The sequence below is a fragment of the Protopterus annectens genome, chromosome 1.part1 (genome assembly GCF_019279795.1).
Source record: "Protopterus annectens isolate FY-2018-M chromosome 1.part1, PAN1.0, whole genome shotgun sequence".
NCBI lineage: Eukaryota > Metazoa > Chordata > Ceratodontiformes > Protopteridae > Protopterus > Protopterus annectens.
The window spans coordinates 1170865247-1170882120 of NC_056726.1; the positions used below are offsets into that span (position 1 = coordinate 1170865247).

General features: G+C 42.8%; 2 protein-coding genes across 2 annotated transcripts in view; both read right to left on the reverse strand.

The window, feature by feature from the left end:
- LOC122809203 (myeloid-associated differentiation marker homolog) overlaps positions 1–16874 on the reverse strand; it is a 388555-nt gene that overhangs the window by 169217 nt on the left and 202464 nt on the right. The window lies entirely within an intron of this gene.
- The window catches only part of MYADM (myeloid associated differentiation marker), a 221081-nt gene that overhangs the window by 1750 nt on the left and 202457 nt on the right, over positions 1–16874 (reverse strand). The window contains 1 exon segment of the mRNA XM_044080527.1: positions 3–857. Coding sequence (XP_043936462.1) covers positions 3–840 — 838 coding nt within the window. The 5' untranslated portion in view covers positions 841–857.

The following is a 16874-nucleotide window of genomic DNA, read 5'->3' on the forward strand; positions in this document are numbered from 1 at the left end:
AGCAGTCAGCACAGCAACTCCGACAAGTTTATCCCAATTACACAATACCCTGTTTTTACAACTGCCTGGACGACTGCTTTGACCACCGTGCTTTTTGTCAAACTTGAAAATGGGCCAGATGATAGTGGCTGAAGCATACATCAAGACTGCAAGCAGAGCATAGGCACTAAGGAACTTGTTGAACGCAAACGGCAGCCACCCAGTACACTCACCAACACAAAGGATAATAACCCAAATGCAAAGGATAAAACATATACAGTAGACTGCAAGGCACCATTTAAGTGCATCGTGACTGTCATAAGAAACAGGATCACTGATTAAAACAAAGATAATGCACGCCGTGAAACCTTCCACCACTTTCAAAAGGCCAGGCACTGTGGCCATATATCCAGTAACCTCTCCAGGCTTTGCTCGGGTCATCGATACCTCTATGGTATAAGCAATGAAGGTCAGGCATGAGAAAACTGTGGCAGCAATACGATAATCTCTTGTCTCGGAGTAGTATGACGCATTCTTGTTCAGGAAGAATATAGGGTAAATGACAGAGGCAGAGAGAGACAACAGTGTTGCAAACATTGCAAAAGTGATAGGGAAATTTTTCCAAGATACAGGAACTCTGTTTTGTAGTCCAAAAAGTTCCACTAACACAATTAAAACGCTGACAGCAAAGCAGAAACACCAGCAGAACATGCACCAATCTCCAGCATGGTGCGTCCACCCTCCACGGTGTACCACTAGACTGAAGGTAACACAGGAAAAAATGATCTCAAGAAGTCGCACAATACCAACGTGGGAAGTCACGGCACTACTGCTAACCACTGTTGTGCGGTGGACTGGCATCCTGGCAAAGTCTGAAACTTTAGAAGAAAGAAAAACAACTTTTAATTTTTTTTTTTTTTTTTTTACAGACATTTAACATTTTAAACTAAATTGTTTTTAGCATAGTGTACTTTTTCCGTATTCCAGATTTATTTCACCCCACACTATATTCCTGCTAAGTCCACATGCTCAAAGACTAAGGCATGCCAGCCCATCCAGAGTCAAGGGAATAAAAACCCCACAGAACACAGCTAACGAAGAAAATCAACCTTTTACTAGATTAAGCTGCAAAAATGACTTTCCTGGCAATGAGTTCTTTCAATGACAGACTTAAAGCTTTCCCACCGGTTTCTTAATTTTGTTACCATTTCTAATCCCACTATATTTTTCAAAAGGTTTTCAAATTATCAACCTACCTTTTGGAGAAAAAAGGTTCAAAATAATTTCATGCATAGCACATCCTTTACACTGAACAGTATTACATTTTTCATATGGATCTCTTTTTTAAAGATACGGTACCCAGTTTGACTAAATGCATTCTATAATGGAACATAGAGGTGACGTAACACCTTTTATTAGACCAAAACAGATTTTACAATCACTTCAGTATGGGGACTAATTGAAGTCTTTCATCAGAGTTACTCTTATGAATCCAAATAGCTTTGAGTAATTATAAAATGGATGTTGGGCCAATTGTCACCTCTGTGCATCAGCATTTTCTGTTAGTGGTCCAGCAGGGCATTTCTGCAGTGCTTTCCACCTGCATTTCCTGCAATGTATTCAAATGTACTCTGTACCATTTGCCTTAAGATTACACACCTTAACATTTGTCTCACTATATGGCTTCTGATCATTTCTGCTGCTCATCAAAATGCATCTATTGAATTGTATATTATATTTTTGAGGTCCAGTACTTCAAATATAGGATCTAACCAGCTGTAAGACTGAACCTTTCATTTTGTGCCAGTAATGCTTCTAGCTATGCTTCAGAATACTCCATCAGCCTTTGATCCTTTCTCACACTGCTTGCCTACTCCTTTATGTCATCTGATTTGACTATTTTAGGTCTCATCCCTCTTTTTCCTGCTATAATGCTTCCCTACTCTTCTTCCAAACTACGGTGAGTTGAATGTTTTTCTGATGAATTCAGACAACCATGCTCTGGATCATACTTGTAGTGCAATTGTGCATAACAGGAGCAGCTTGTAGTGGCTCCTGGGCTGCAGCCCCTACAAGTGAAAAAAAAAAAAAAAACAGCTTTTAAAATTTTATTTCAACTCTTTTCTATTTTCTTAAAGTTAAAAAAAGTCAACCTTATCAGTGTGCATCTCAAAACTCAGTTCTGATTTCTCTAACAAAAAGAAAATGTTGGCTTACTTGGCTAGACACAGCTCGGCACTCAGATGCAAGTCCCAATGGACAATAAAACACTTCCACCTTTATTCCACATCATTTTTTTTCCAGTATGAGAAGGTAAAAACAATGCTTCAGTGGGGAATGGGGGGCTGGTAGACTAACGCACAGCCATTTCCCATTGGCTCACAGACTCATACATGTTCTGCTAAGACCATGGTTTCATAGTACTTTAGCATGTTTATTACAAAAAGAAAAGCATAACCTTTTGAATTTGTACTACCAAGGCATAAAGATTCTGACATTTAACAGCTGAAATCTCAGGATTTTACTAAATTTCAGGATGCAAGTTCTGTGCAGAGCAGTGCTATGTAGGTGATACAGAATGCAGCTCAATGACTGAATTAATCAAAGAAAATAATGCTCAAAAAAAGCTGTTCTTGTGTTGTGGCATGCCATCCACCGATGTTAAAGATACAGGTTTGACTAGTAGACTGGTTGTACAAGGACAGCAAGAACCAGGTGACTGTAGGCCAGTTTGTCTGTGGAGATTATGCAAATCAAGTGTACCACAGGGTCACCCGCAGTGCTGGATAATAGGGGTAAAATGGGAGGCTGCCCATAGCCCACAGCTTCAAGGGTGTTCATGGCCATCCAACTCAACAGTTTAGCTCACTCACATCCATACTGTGTGTGCCCAGTCCTGGAAAAGGCCTCCTATTTCCTCACAATGTCTCTCTATGGACTCTACAGCCATGAAGCAACAGGTAACCCCCCAACCACCAGCCAATAGCAGGACCCAACCATCGCAACAACAAACAATAGTAGGCACAGATTCCACCTCCAGCCAATACCTGTTGTAGCAGCAAGTCCAGCATAGGAATTAGTGAGCTGCTAGGAGTGCTGATTCAATCAATGAGCCTGGGCTGACGTGATTTATGCAATTAGAACCAAACTCAGTTAGGGATTTGTTAGATAATGGCTGGCATTTTCAGCTGCTTAGGGATTTTTTAAAAGAAGGTCGATTTAGCACTTCTAACTTAAGAATTAGCATAATGGGTTAATCCTGCTGCTTTCTTTGTCAAGTGTGTGGAGTTTGAATCCTTCGCGTCCCACTTTAGTTTGGCAGTTGGCACAGAGGGTTAAGGCTGTCAGTTATGTAGTTCCCGTGTCCAATTCCCACCCTCATTTTCCTACTGTATGACCTTATGCAACGTCACTTAACCAGACAGCATTTTGGGACAACTGGAAGCCTAATAACTACCTTTGAACCACAGTAGTTATGGTGTATTGGAAAGAAATGGATTATATTAAACAAGAGCTATGTTCTTTGGGTTTAATCCTTGGTTTCCTTGCTTTGATAAACTTTGACATCTTCTTGGCTATGAGTAAATTGGACAGCATGAACTCTGAGTTTAATGTCAACAATGTAACTATGAATATGTTTTTAATTCAGCTTGTTTTTTTGCATGCACGTAGGTGTGAAATGCAGTGTTAGACAAACTTTTGTAGTTCAAATACCTAGGCTAAGAGCTGCTTCCTATAGTACATGGTTTGACTCCTTATGCCTTAGTCGTCTGTGCGACTTGGAGTTACTTCAGACAGTAATCCTAGGATGCTCCTAAAAGGGAGACTTGTGCCTAGTGGGCTGTCCCAGGCTTTTAGCAAATGCATTACAAACTTACAGGTTCATACATTAGTACTAGGCTAACCGCCCCTGTGGGCCATTATGAGCTTAGCCTTTAGGTCATTTGCCTCACGAAGCTCAAACCCTGCATATTGTGTCTATAAGATAAACACCTCAACCATCATGCCAACCTCCCAACTTGTCTTTTGGATTCCCGCACCCTTCACATACCTACTGGCACGTCACAATATGCTATTTGAATATGAATTCCAGTAAGTGTCTTGTAATTTAATGGGGTTTCCAGATGTATTTTTCACTAAAGGTGATTCATAAGTTTACTGCTTCTCTAAGTAGGTTTTCAATTACAGTGTTTTGCTTTGTATAAAAAGTGGCTTTCAATGTTTTCACTGTAAAATTTGAAATAAAATTTTGAAAAAATCCAAATCTTTGTGGTAATTATAAAAATAAATAAAGATAGAAAGGATGTACGCTGGTTTGAACAGTGTTTTATGGTAACTGGAGGCAAAACCAAGTAGTTGGATATTGGAACGGCCGGCGGGGAGCCTGGTACATTAGCCTACATAGGGCCTCATCTGTCCATGATCCTGCCCTACTGACTCTGGAGGTGTATGCAGCAACAGTAACGCATTATTAGCTAATCAAGTCACACCAGTACTGAGTGATGTCAGATTGGATAGCTATTCTCAATGACAAGGAAGACATGGAGGTCAAAAATTAAATACAGGTGTCCTGCAAGCATATAACCCTGCTGTTCCCCCAACCAAAAATAGTATGTTGTATGCAATACTATTTTAGATTTTTATAACACTTGTGGACTGCTGAAAAAAACAAAAAGCTACTGCAACATTTATATTGTCTAATTGCATTGCTTTAATCACTGCACTATAGAATGAAATGGATTTTGTAATATAGTCTAAAATGTTGCATATTAGTTAACAGCAACTGCAAAGGGGTTGACATCTGTCGAGTCAAATAGCCTGCATCATTTGGAATGATGATAGAACAGTCTGATCTTCAGCAACCATCATTTAGTCATTGTTACATATTACTGTATTATTGTCTTCTCTGCAAGATCAGACCGTTAGGGATTTCTGCATTTAGTTAAATGCTGTTACTCTATCTGGCAATTAATGCAGGGGACTAAAGCACCATCTTGTTAATGAGTTGCTTCCTGTGCCAAAGGTCCAGAGTTTGAATCTTTTTTTTCCTTTTCCGTAAATGTGCAACAAGGGAGTTGTAACCTGTTTTGGTCTTGAGGCTGTGACTTTGCTAATCAGGTGAGCAACATAGCAAGCCTTCCTCACCACAGTAGACACATGGTAGTCAAAGCTGAGGTCACAGTCAACTTGTGTTCCCAGGTCTCTCACTACTGAATTGGTACTTATGGGAATAGCATTTAGTTTAAGACCACGGCTTTGGCACCAATCACTGGTCTGTGTATGCCCCTTTTGAAATATGCTAACATCTCTAGGGAATTCAATTACAGCACCTAATTTGCAGTCATCTGCAAACCTGGATAGCCACAGCCCCTCAGTTTTGTCCTGCATGTCCGAGAAGTATATGCTTAAGAAGAGAAGGGCCAGCACTGATCCTTGTGGGACCCACTGGTGACAGGTCTGTTGGTAGAGGTAAAGTCTCCCACTTGATCTGTGAGCCAGTTTTTAACCTGACAACATGGGTTGATATTCTACTGGATTAGTTTGTCAATGATGCCTGAATATGGGATAGTACTGAAGGCTTTGGCTAAGTCAAGGCAGGTTGTGTGCATGGCTTTGCCCTTGTCTATAGTTCTGGTCAAGTTCTCAAAGTCGTCCACCAGGTTTAGCAGGAATGATCTGCCCTTGACAAAACCAAACTGGAATGGATCCAGGGTTTGGAGGTCACCTATATCCTTTTCTATGAGGCCTGGAATGATTTGTCCCACAGCCTTACAGATGAGGTTGTTTAAACTTATGGGACTATAGTTACTCGGGTCTGTTGTCAAGCCGCCCTTGTGGGATAACAGACTCCGTTTTCCGTTCAGTGGGGACAAAGCCAGTACTCAGGCTATGGTTGAATGGAGTGCCTAATGGAGTTGCTAGCTCTTGTTTTTTTTAGAACATTAAGAATACAGCCTGGAATGCCATCTGGTCCCATGCTGGATGTGTTCTTATCCATGGAGAGAGCACTGATGATTTTCTCTTTGGAGATGCAGGGGGGAGGAGATGATGAAGACATGGTTTGTGGTAAGCTCTGGAGGGATAGGGGGTGAAATTTTTCCCAAACTTGTCTGCTAGCAGGATTTCAATTTCCACAGGATCAGTGTGCATGTGTGATGCCATCCACAATTAGTTCAGCACATATCTCAGTCCTACCTTTTAGGTTGCGGATGTGGATGAAGAAAGCCTTATGATCATCCTTGACTACAGTTACTAAACTTTTCTCATAGTTGCTTTTTGAAGATTTTATGAGTTGTCTTATCTACTTGTTTAGGCAGAGGAGGGTGCTCTTCCAGTTCTTGAGATACCACGTATTTTTAGACAGCAGCTTCCTTTCGTTTATTGTATAATTTACTAATGGCAGACGTCCACCAAGGTGGTCGTTTTTTGTTAAAGATCCTGCTTAATCCTAATCGGCATGGCTGTGTCTAATACATTTGTGTAGATGTTTACACTGGGCATCAGTGTATATCTTTGTATAGCCATTAATGCCATCTGTGGAAACTGGAGCTTGGAAGTAGACTATACCTTCCCTTAGGAGGGTACAGTTAGCTTTAGTGAGGTTTTTTTAGCCAAACTTCTCCTTTGGGGAGTTCTAGTACTATAGCTACTTCAAAAATGACTGAAGTATGGTTGGATATAACCACTGCGGGCCCTACACTTGAGGCTTTGCATCAGTCACTCACATTAATGTGGGCAAGGTCTAGAATACTGGAGCCCCTTATGGGATGGTGCACTATTTCTTCAAGGGCATTTGAGTTAAAGTCCAGGAACTTTTGTGCGAGTGAGTTCGGGCTCATATAAATTTCCCAGTTAATGGAAGGATAGTTGAAGTCACCCATGACTAGAGTGTTAGCTTGTACCATAACTGTCCCATGTGGGGCTAAATAAGTGGTGTGGGCATCATGGAAAAGGACCTGTAACTGATGATGACCTGAATGGGGGGGGGGTCTTACCCATGGTAATTTGGAGTTGGAATAGCTCCACTGAGATTTCTTGTCTAACCAGTCTAGAGGTGTAATTTTTAATAAAGACAGATACTCCACCTCCTTTGGTTCTCACACCTTCAATTTGTGGTCTGAAAGTGTGAAAGGCATTGTAGCCTTGCAAGGCTGGGGTACTTTCTGCGGCCTTGAGTCAGGTTTCTGTGACTGCACTGACATACATCTTCCAGGGAGAGGAGTGCTTCCTGGCAGTGCAGTTTCTGATTTAAACTCCTAGCATTTAGCAGCATGACCCTTAGTTTCTTTGTGTTTGATATTTTCATGTTGGGGAATTTTGTTGCTGTGACCCTGCCTAAAAAACATTATGGGTGAGGCAGTGCCTTAGCCAGCACCTGAAAGCCTATAGTTGCCAGGTGAAGTCCATCTCTGGCAAAGCAGTGTGGTCTATCCACCATGACATCCCAGGCTGACAGGAAAGGATAGGGTGGCCTAATTGTTAAGGTGTTTGCCTTACAAACACAAGGTGCAGGGTTTGAGTCTCACAAGGGATAATTGGCTAGGCTTAAAATGGCTCGCAAGGGCAGTTAGCTTAGTATGAACCTATGACGAAACTAAGCCAGTTAATGAAGTCAATCATTTTCTGCTTATATTGTGGTATCATCCTAGGCGAGGGTAAAATGCTGTTCAAAGCTAGGGACACACCTGCCTGGGACACATACTGAGAGAGCTCAATCATGTCTCTCTTCAAATAGCCCAGACAGGTACATCTCAAGACGTCCACACTAACAAGAACTATGATGGAGTCATAATGGTACTTGTTGACAGATTTCAGTGCATGTGTGATATGGTAAACCTTGCACCAGACAGACAGCTGGCCATAACCTTCACTTTGTTCAACCTGGTGAGTGAGGCATCGGTACGTCTCACTACAGTGTCACCTATAACAAAAATATATGAATAGTTGTGCACTGCCTTAAGGGCTTATTTTGTGAGACATAGGTGCTAGTATTTTTGCGTACACTGGGTGCTGTGTTAAGTGTTGCATTTTTGTGTTTTGTTCGCCTCTGGTGTTTAGGTAGGTTCCTGCAGAATACCTCCACATATGAATGTTAATCTCTGTGGCCTGGTAGTTTAGTGCAGTAGGCTGTAGTTGACAGGGGCCTGGGTTTGATACTTAGGAAGGGTGATTATTTTATATGCAGCAGTTGGAGAGACCACAGAGGTTCCTGACCAGGAAAATCCAGGGTCTCATACACCTATCCTATACATATAGGCTAAAAGCCCTGTTCCTCTACTCACGTCTCGTACAGACTACTCAGAGGTGACCTGCATCTGGCATACAAGGCCATCTCAGACTCAGCCTTAATGGAGTTGCTGCATATCCATAAGTCAAACTCCACTCACGCAACCCACATACAAGGCCTCAACCTGGTCTGTGACATTAACAGAACTTGTTGGCGGGATAGATTTGTGTCCCAACGACTCCCCCTCCATGTCAAGCAGAGTACCTCACTAGCCCTCTTTAAGAGAAACCTGGACAACTGGATGGGAAACAGAAAATACACCCCTGGGATCCCACCTGTGTCCCTGCTGGACAGGGAAAACAGATGCTGACTTTGTGGGAACATGGGTGTAATTCTTGGCTAGGCTTATAAGGGCCTCCAGGCCAACAGCCTAGTACTGTCCTATGAACCTATATCTTGGGTGCATATTACTAACAAGATTTGTGGTGTGTGATCTGACAACCTCTTTAGTGTTGCTGTTCTGGGCGCGAGAGAGCAGTGATTCCAGATTCTTAGTGTAGAAGCATCTCTCGCAAATTGTACTGGACTGATTTAGGAGTAAGGGGTTGTCAGTGTACATGAGGCAGTTGCTACACTGCCTCAAAAAACCCAGCAGATGAGAAAAAGATGAGTATTTGTAGCGTGACTAACCTATGGGGTGTACAGTAGGTCTATGAAATAGGGATCTATAGGGTCTGAGGGTGATAATTAAAAGGTAAAATCTCTGCTGGGTGGTTCACTTAACAGGTGAGGGCTATTCAAGAACTGCTGTGCTAGACAGCAGACGGTTCTAAGGGAAAATAATTCTACTGGCACTTTTGCATCTTTAACCACCAAGAGTTGCCCCTTTGCGCAGTGCTGCGCTAAGTGCAAGCAAGAGCAAAGCAGCTAATACAAAGAAACCCAAAGAAAAAAGCGCAAACAGCTCTGCATCAATGAAATAATTCAGAGTCCTGCACCAGTAACCTTCAATTAGACAGTCCTACTGTAAAGCTCCTGCCACGAGGGTACAGGGGGTGCTTCTCAGAAAAAGTAAGGCCTGATTTTTAGTGCTCAATCTACAAACACTACCGAATTCAGCCAGTCTGAATCCATTCTATACTATGGCCAACAAAAGTGCAATGGAGCAGAAAAAAAGTAAGATTTTTTTTTTTAATTAAATAAGCAACAGTGTAAAAGCAGCACAGTTTTCCTAGAATTCATAGCAACAGAACAAAAAGAGATCTTTTTTAAATTACGAAAATGCAGCAACTGGGGTGAAATACAGTCAGTGCAAGAAATGCAGTAGTAAAATGCAGTGTAAAGCAGCAGTGAACTTTTTTTTAAACTGCTGACGTACAGTCACAGATGAAACACGAATGCAAAACATATCTGCATTATTAATAGTTCTCTAATGGGGAATTATTCAGAGGACTTTTACTTATGCACAGATTGTGCATATTGACTCAGCATATGTTATCAGCTGGCTAGTTTCTTATTTTCTCATCATAAATACTTTTACTTAAACTGTTACACATGGCTGGGTCTTAAGTGTGATGACAGTGATCTTTCTACAATTTCATTTTTCTCATCCAAAGCTACCAACAAAAGTGCATGTAATTTATTTCTGCATTATAAGGGGTGTACATAGCAAAAAGCTACAACTCCTGCTGGTGGTGGTTGTGGTGGCACTAATCTCTGTACAAGTACCTTATGCTCTTATCTTTTCATTTGTAAGCAGTTTTCAATCAGACTTTGCATAACTGGTATGCATGTGTGTATGCATTCATTTGGAATACTTTGCCTAATCTACATTTGTGTGAAGCAAACGTTACGCTGGTTATAAATTCTTTTGCCAAGGCATCATCCGAGAAGGGTGCAGTCAACAGCGTAGGTATAACTGCTGGGTTTGAGGGACGCCTGTCGATAAAAGTGATTGACCCTGAGTTGATAAAGTTAAAAAGTCATTAGACTTTGCAGGACGAGTCTGTATTTCTATAAACCAAAAGTGGAATACTTGGGTCATTTACATCACAATCAGGCATGGTGTACACACTGCCGGACTAGATGTAACACAGGAGTAGAGATATTGGAGGATTAACGACAGCAGTTTGTGGCTTTTTATGACAGAAATGCTCTAAACCAATAATGACAAAAGTACCCAATTGTTACATTTTGTTTCACTGCTTACTGGAAAAAATGTTCAAAGCTTCAAATGTAAAACACAGAAGCAAATGCTGTATTAAACAAAGACATAATTTAAAAACAATCCGGAAGGCGGGGGGTATGGTTTGAAAAACAGCCTGGGGCCCAAGCTATACAGTCCCGCCACTGGTCTCCCTCTGTCAAAGGCTGTAGATTAATCCCAGTCTAACTAGCTTCATCTTCTTCTTCTTTCGGCTTTTTCCCGGTTAGGGGTCGCCACAGCGGATCACCTGTCCGCTCATGATTGGCAGTGGAGTTTTACGGTGCCGAGGTGCCAGCCCGGCACCCAACCTTCCACAAAAGGCACACACATGCACACACTCACACCTAGGGCCAATTTGGAATGTCCAATCCACCTACAGCATGTCTTTCGGATGTGGGAGGAAACCGGAGCACCCGGAAGAAATCAAAATCATAGATAAGTCTGGTTATTAAACTACAGAACATGCTGAGGAAAGTACAGTTGTGTACACTTACCATAAATGTAGATGTTCGAGTGTATTCAGTGTTGCAGTCATTACATTTGGGTTACCTGCCTGCAGGTGATCTCATCCCCTGTGGGGTAGGTTTTCCATGGTGCTTATAGCAGAAATGAATGCAATGGGCTATCCACTTAGAAATGGTTTGCTTTGAAATGGCCTTCCCCTCTGACCCTGCAGCAAAGCCCACTAGCAGCTGTTCAGATTTTCTGAGAGGCTTAGTCTGTCAAAATAAAATCCAAGTTGCCTGTGTATGTCCAAAGAGTGCAGTATTCATTCACCTTTGTTTTGTGGATTTGAGAAAAAAGTAGGCAAATGAATGGACAGATTAAGGGGCCACACTAGACACCACCTTGGGCATAAAGGATTGGTCCTGAGGGACACCCCATCTGCATGGAAGATGATGACTGGCTCCACTGCCATGAGTGCCTGTAATTCAGACACTCTTCTTGCTGAAGTGATGGCTAGAAGGAAGGCTGTTTTCCAAGAAAGGAATTTCAACTCTGCAGTTGCAGCTGGCTCAAAAGGAGGTACAGTGATCTTTTCCAATACAAAGTAAAGGTCGCAGGCTGGAGTAGGGGCTCCTGGGTGGTCTTAAATTTTTGGCCCCTCTGAGGAATTGCTTTAGCAGGGGGTGAGAGAAGAGGGGTGGTTCAGTATTATAATGAGCTGAAATGGCAGAGGTATGAATTTTAAATGACGAGAAGGAAAGGCCCTTGTGGAGCATCTCTGTTAAGTACTGAAGACTGCGGTAAGCTGGGCACCGTTGTGCCCATCCCCTGAGTCTGGCTCCAGGAACAGTATCTTTTCCACTTTTCATCATAGGATTTTATAGTACGAGGCCTCTTTGCCTCCAGAATGACATCTAGCACCTGCTTACTGAGGGATGTTATTAGAGAGTTCAAGGAATTAGCCAGACTGCAAGGTTCAGGGTTTGAAGTTGAGGGTGCAGAATTTGGCCCTCCTGCTGGGACAGCAGGAAAGGGGTCTGAGGCAGGTGCCATGGTTCCAGCCGTGACATACTGTGCAAGAGGGGGTACCAGTGTTGGCGTGGCCAGTCTGGTGCAATCAGTATTATCCTTGGTTTGTCCTGTTTGATCTTTAGCAGAACTTTCGAGAGGAGAGGCAGAGGAGAAAAGGCATAAACTGAGAGGCTTTCCCAGGTGAAGGACAGGGCATCCACCTTCCAAGCTTGACTGTGGGAAGTCCTTCTGCAGAATTTGTCCAATAGGTAGTTCTGAGGGGAGGCAAACAGGTCTATCTCAGGATTCCCCATTTGTTTCTCAAACGGTTGAATATCTTTGGTTCCAGTATCCACTAGTGTGGGTCCATGAGATTTCTGCTTAGGTCGTCTGCCAGTGAATTTAGCTTGCCTGGCAGGAATTGAGCTTGTAGGTGCACTTGGTAGCTCAAGGCTGTGTTCCACAGAGCCATGGCTAGTCTGCAGATAGGGTACGAGTGGGTTCCCCCCCTGCTTGTTTGTCCTGGAAGAATGTGGTCCTTGAAGGCGGTCAGGGAATTCTGTACAGCTAACATTTCTTTTTGATTGATGTGCAGGTGCATCAGACTCTGGTTCCATTTTCCCTGAATGCACTGCCCTGCCAAGTGAGTCCCCCTGTTAGAGTTTGGGCATCAGGGGGTAGAGTGAATGGGAGCCCCTTGTTGTGGTAGCAGGCCTCTGCCTACCAAAGGAACTCTTGTCTTTATGCAAGGAATGATAGGAATCATTGATTCCAAGTCTGAGAATACTAACAGCATAGGCTTTTTAGATACCATTGTAGTTTCCTCATATGCAGTCTTGTATATGGAATTAGTAGAATAAAAGGGGCCATGAACCCCAGGGCTTGCAGGATTTTCCTTGCAGATAACCGGGTCTTTGTGGCCAGTAGTTTGAAGGAGGCTGTCAAACTTGTTTTTCTGTCGTGGGGTAAGCCATCTGGGAAGTTGTGTTCAAGCTTGCTCCCAGGAATACAATTTGTTGGCAGGGTACTAGGTGAAATTTCTTTTCATTTATGGTATACCCCAGTGAGGTTAGAAGTTTCTTTACAAATGCCAGATGTTTTTAGTAGCATGTCCTGGCTTTCTACCTGAATTAGACAATCGTCCAGGTATGGGTATATCTGAATATTTCTTTGTCTGCAAAATGAAATGACTGGAGCTAGACACTTTGTGAATACCCTGGGCTCAGTAGATAAGCCAAAGGGAAGTGCAGAGAACTGCTCTGAAGCGTATGTATTTCCTGCAAGATTCCCTTATTGGAATGTGCAGGTAAGCTTCCTTTAAGTGTAAGGTTGCCAACCAAGCATCTTTGCCTAGCATAGGAAGCAGCTGTTTTAAAGTGTAAGCATTTTAAATTTTGGGATTACCAAAAAAGGTGTTTAGAATAGAGAGGTCCAGGATAGGACACCAGGAGCCGTCGTTTCTGGGTACCAGGAAAAGTCTTGAGTAAAAAACCTTGTCTCCTTTCTTCTGCTGGGACAGGCTGAATAGCGCTGATACTTAGAAGAGAGAGAACCTGCTGTTGAGCCTTTGCCCACTGATTTGGGGATAGGTCTGGCCAACCATTTGGGGTTGGTAAGGTGTGAAAGTGGAATCTGTATCCTTGGGAAACTACATTTAAACCCCATTTTTCCTGGGTAATGAGTTCCCAGTTTTTTGCATGCAGGGCGATCTTTCCCTCTAAGGGAGCAGGCAGTTGAGCAGGGCTTGGAAGGTTTAAGGTTAGGTCATTGTGACATTTTTCCATAGGGGGGTGTCTTACTACTTCCAGCTTTGGAAGTGGGAGCCCCCCACTGCTTAGGCCTGTAAGTACCTTGAGACTGTAGCCTAGGTGGTCTGCTGTTCCTGGGTTTGGACTGAGAAGACCTGGAAGAGACAGGAAAGGGACAATGCCTGCTAAATCTGAGAGGCTGAACTTGCAGGAAATCTTTAGCAGTTTGCATAGATTTAGCTTTTTCCTCCATCTTTTTAAGGACGACTTCTGCTTTGTTGCCAAACAGGTGGTCTTGGTTTAAGGGAGCATCCAGTAATTTAGCTTTAACATGATCTGCCAAATTCTGCTCCTTAAGCCAAGCAAGCCTTCTAAGCACCAGACCCAGTGACAACAGCCCTGCAAGATGCTTCTAAAGAGTCAAAACCAGATTGCAAAGTATGTTTACCAACTTGTTCAGCAGAATTCATTAAATCCTGTAATTCTTTATTTTCAGCACAGTCAGGAATCAAAATCATTTTCTGTTTAAGTAGTCACATAATATGCTGCTGATACTTTAACATATGAAACTGGCAGTTTAAGGCTCTAATGGCCAAAGTAGCAGAAGTGTATACCTTCTTACCCCATCTGTCCAAGGCCCTGGAATCTCTATCAGAGGGGGTAGGGTTTTTGGCAGTAGTAGCCTTAATGCCTTTAGGTTCTTGGAAAATGGTCTCTGCATCCGCAGTAGGATTCTTGAAGAGGAACTTGTGAGAGTCAGATACTCTAATACCCGTCAGGCTTCCTGGGAGCTGGAGGTAAAGTGTCTGTGGCCAGGCTGGATTCCAAGAAGGCATCATCTACAATGTCCAGGGCAGGAGGGTTAGCTAAAGGCCTGTGTTAAGGGAGGAGTAAGAATTCCCTAAGCCTCTTTTTGGAGTCAGAGTAATCCTGGCTTTCCCAACGGAAATGCTCCCTAAGAGTGTGCAAAGTTTCACCAAAAGAAAAACCTTCTGGTGGGGAAGCAGAGGGAATGGTATCCTCATAGGTAGATAAGGGCAAATCCTGGTAATCAGAAGAAACAGAAATTTCAGAATCCTGATAAGAAGAATCAGAAGGAAAATCAGTTCTAGGTCTCTTAGAGGGTGAAGGCTGGCTTCCACTAATTAAAGTAATAAGGTCTTCAGCCATTCTTATCATTTGTTTTTTAGGCATATGGGCATGACCATGCGGTTTGGACATAGTTTTTCTAGGCGTGGGGTCGAGTTTTAGGCCTTGAAGACGACGATGGCGTCGGTTCGAGATGCAAGTCAATAGGCCTGAATACACCCTCAGAAGCCGGTGCCTGCACAGCGGCTCCGGACCAACCCATGCAAGGCAGAGACATCCGCAGGTACCATAGTCGAAGAAGCATCTCGCAGCATACCGGACTCCGAATGGGTCTCAGTAGAGGCCTGCAAATCTGAAGTAGCAGGTATCAGGGGCTGCAAAAGTGCCTCACTGAGTACCGGCGAACTGGCAACTAGTGTAATGGAAGCGTCGGCAGCTTTGGACCTATGCTGTCAGTCTTTATCTTTACATTTTTTTCGGAATGTTGGTAGTCAGATGGCTTACCGAAGCAATTTCTGGATAGTTAAACAGAGTACCAAAATAATTTGCTGCAAAAAGAAACCGACGACGAATAGTCTGGGGGTTGAATAAGGAACAAAACTGACAGCGAGTGATGTCGTGGTCTGGGCCTAAGCAAGGAATGCAGTACGAATAAAAATATTTATGAGGTATTTGCTTTCCACAGGTAATACACTTGTTAACTTTTACTGACATCGGTTAAGAGCAAGAAAAAGGATCCCAACGGGGTACTTAGCTTTTTTGAAGACTTCGGTTCTGAAACTCGAAAACGAAAATTTCAGGAGTCGGCCGACCGGCGCTTGTGAACTGCTTCTGCTTCAGGCACTGCGTGGCAAGAAAGACTGATGTAATGGCATCGGCTGCATGTTTTACACCCCTGTTGACCTGACGTTATGGAAGAAGAGACAGCATCCGATGCAGGAATCCAAGACTTTGATATTTAGGCCGGCTGAAGGCTACCTGCAGGCAGATAACCCAAATGTAATGACTGCAACAGTGAAACACGAAGAACATCAGCAACACCTTACATAGCAAAAGCCCCTCAGGTTTGGCACACGTCTAAATCACATGACTTAAAGCTGTTTTCTGTTTGACATCTCAAGGACGTTTTCATTTACTAAAGCCTTTATGTACTGGAAACTTATTACAGACTAAGTTTTAATCAAAGCAGAGAAATTATCTGTTTTCACTTGTCAGTGCATGAAGTAAAGTCAAATTTTCCACAGAATAGATGTGTAAATCATGAAACAGTCACATTACCAAGTTTTGTAAAAGGAAATTTGAATGATTAAAGCAGACTTTTTTTTTTAATAGTCAGCCCCTATCAGCAGGCACTGGCATACGTCAGCAATTTTTCACTTCAAAACCTGCTTGTATGTGTAGGCTCATGGTTACTCCAGTCTAAATTACCGATTTAGATACAGACTGCAATTATCTATGTATTCTGTAATTTTATGCTGCAGTAAAGGAAAATGGTTATGCATGGATGTACAGCATCAGCAATAAAGGAAAATTTAGCTCATGTAGTGCAACATTTCCCACCCATCTGGTCCTGCTATTTTACATGTACTTGTGGCCCTCAGCTACTGCTGCATGTCACCCACTGCTATATCTATTGCATTTCAGCATCATGCCTCCATACCAGCTAGCATGCTCTGGATACCCACTGATAAAGCGAGTAGTTCTTAATTCTACAGGACTTCTAATTGGAAGAGCAGCAAAAGAAAAACTTGTTTTACATGCTGCACATGTCCCATTCCCTTAACTAAACTAAGCAAATGACATCCTGGTGGTAATTTATGGGTCTCCGTTTACTGATTGAATGACACATTCCTTGAACGGCCATTCATTGCAAACATTGCATCGAACGTTCATTTCACATATTATTGAGGAACCATAGATGGTCAACAAACAAAACGGCAGGCAGTACATACTTCTCACCATGGTAGGAATAAGGAAATCTGCTCTTTCCCTACTGTAGTGCAATCTCTGAGCAGGGGGGCACAGCCCCCCCACATGAGGAAGACTCAGTAAACCCTGGGACCTCCTTATGAGAGGTGCCATGCTCCCCTGCTAATTATATATAGTGGCTCCGACGTCACACTACAGTGGGGAATGGGCAGATTTTCTTATTCCTACCATGCCGATA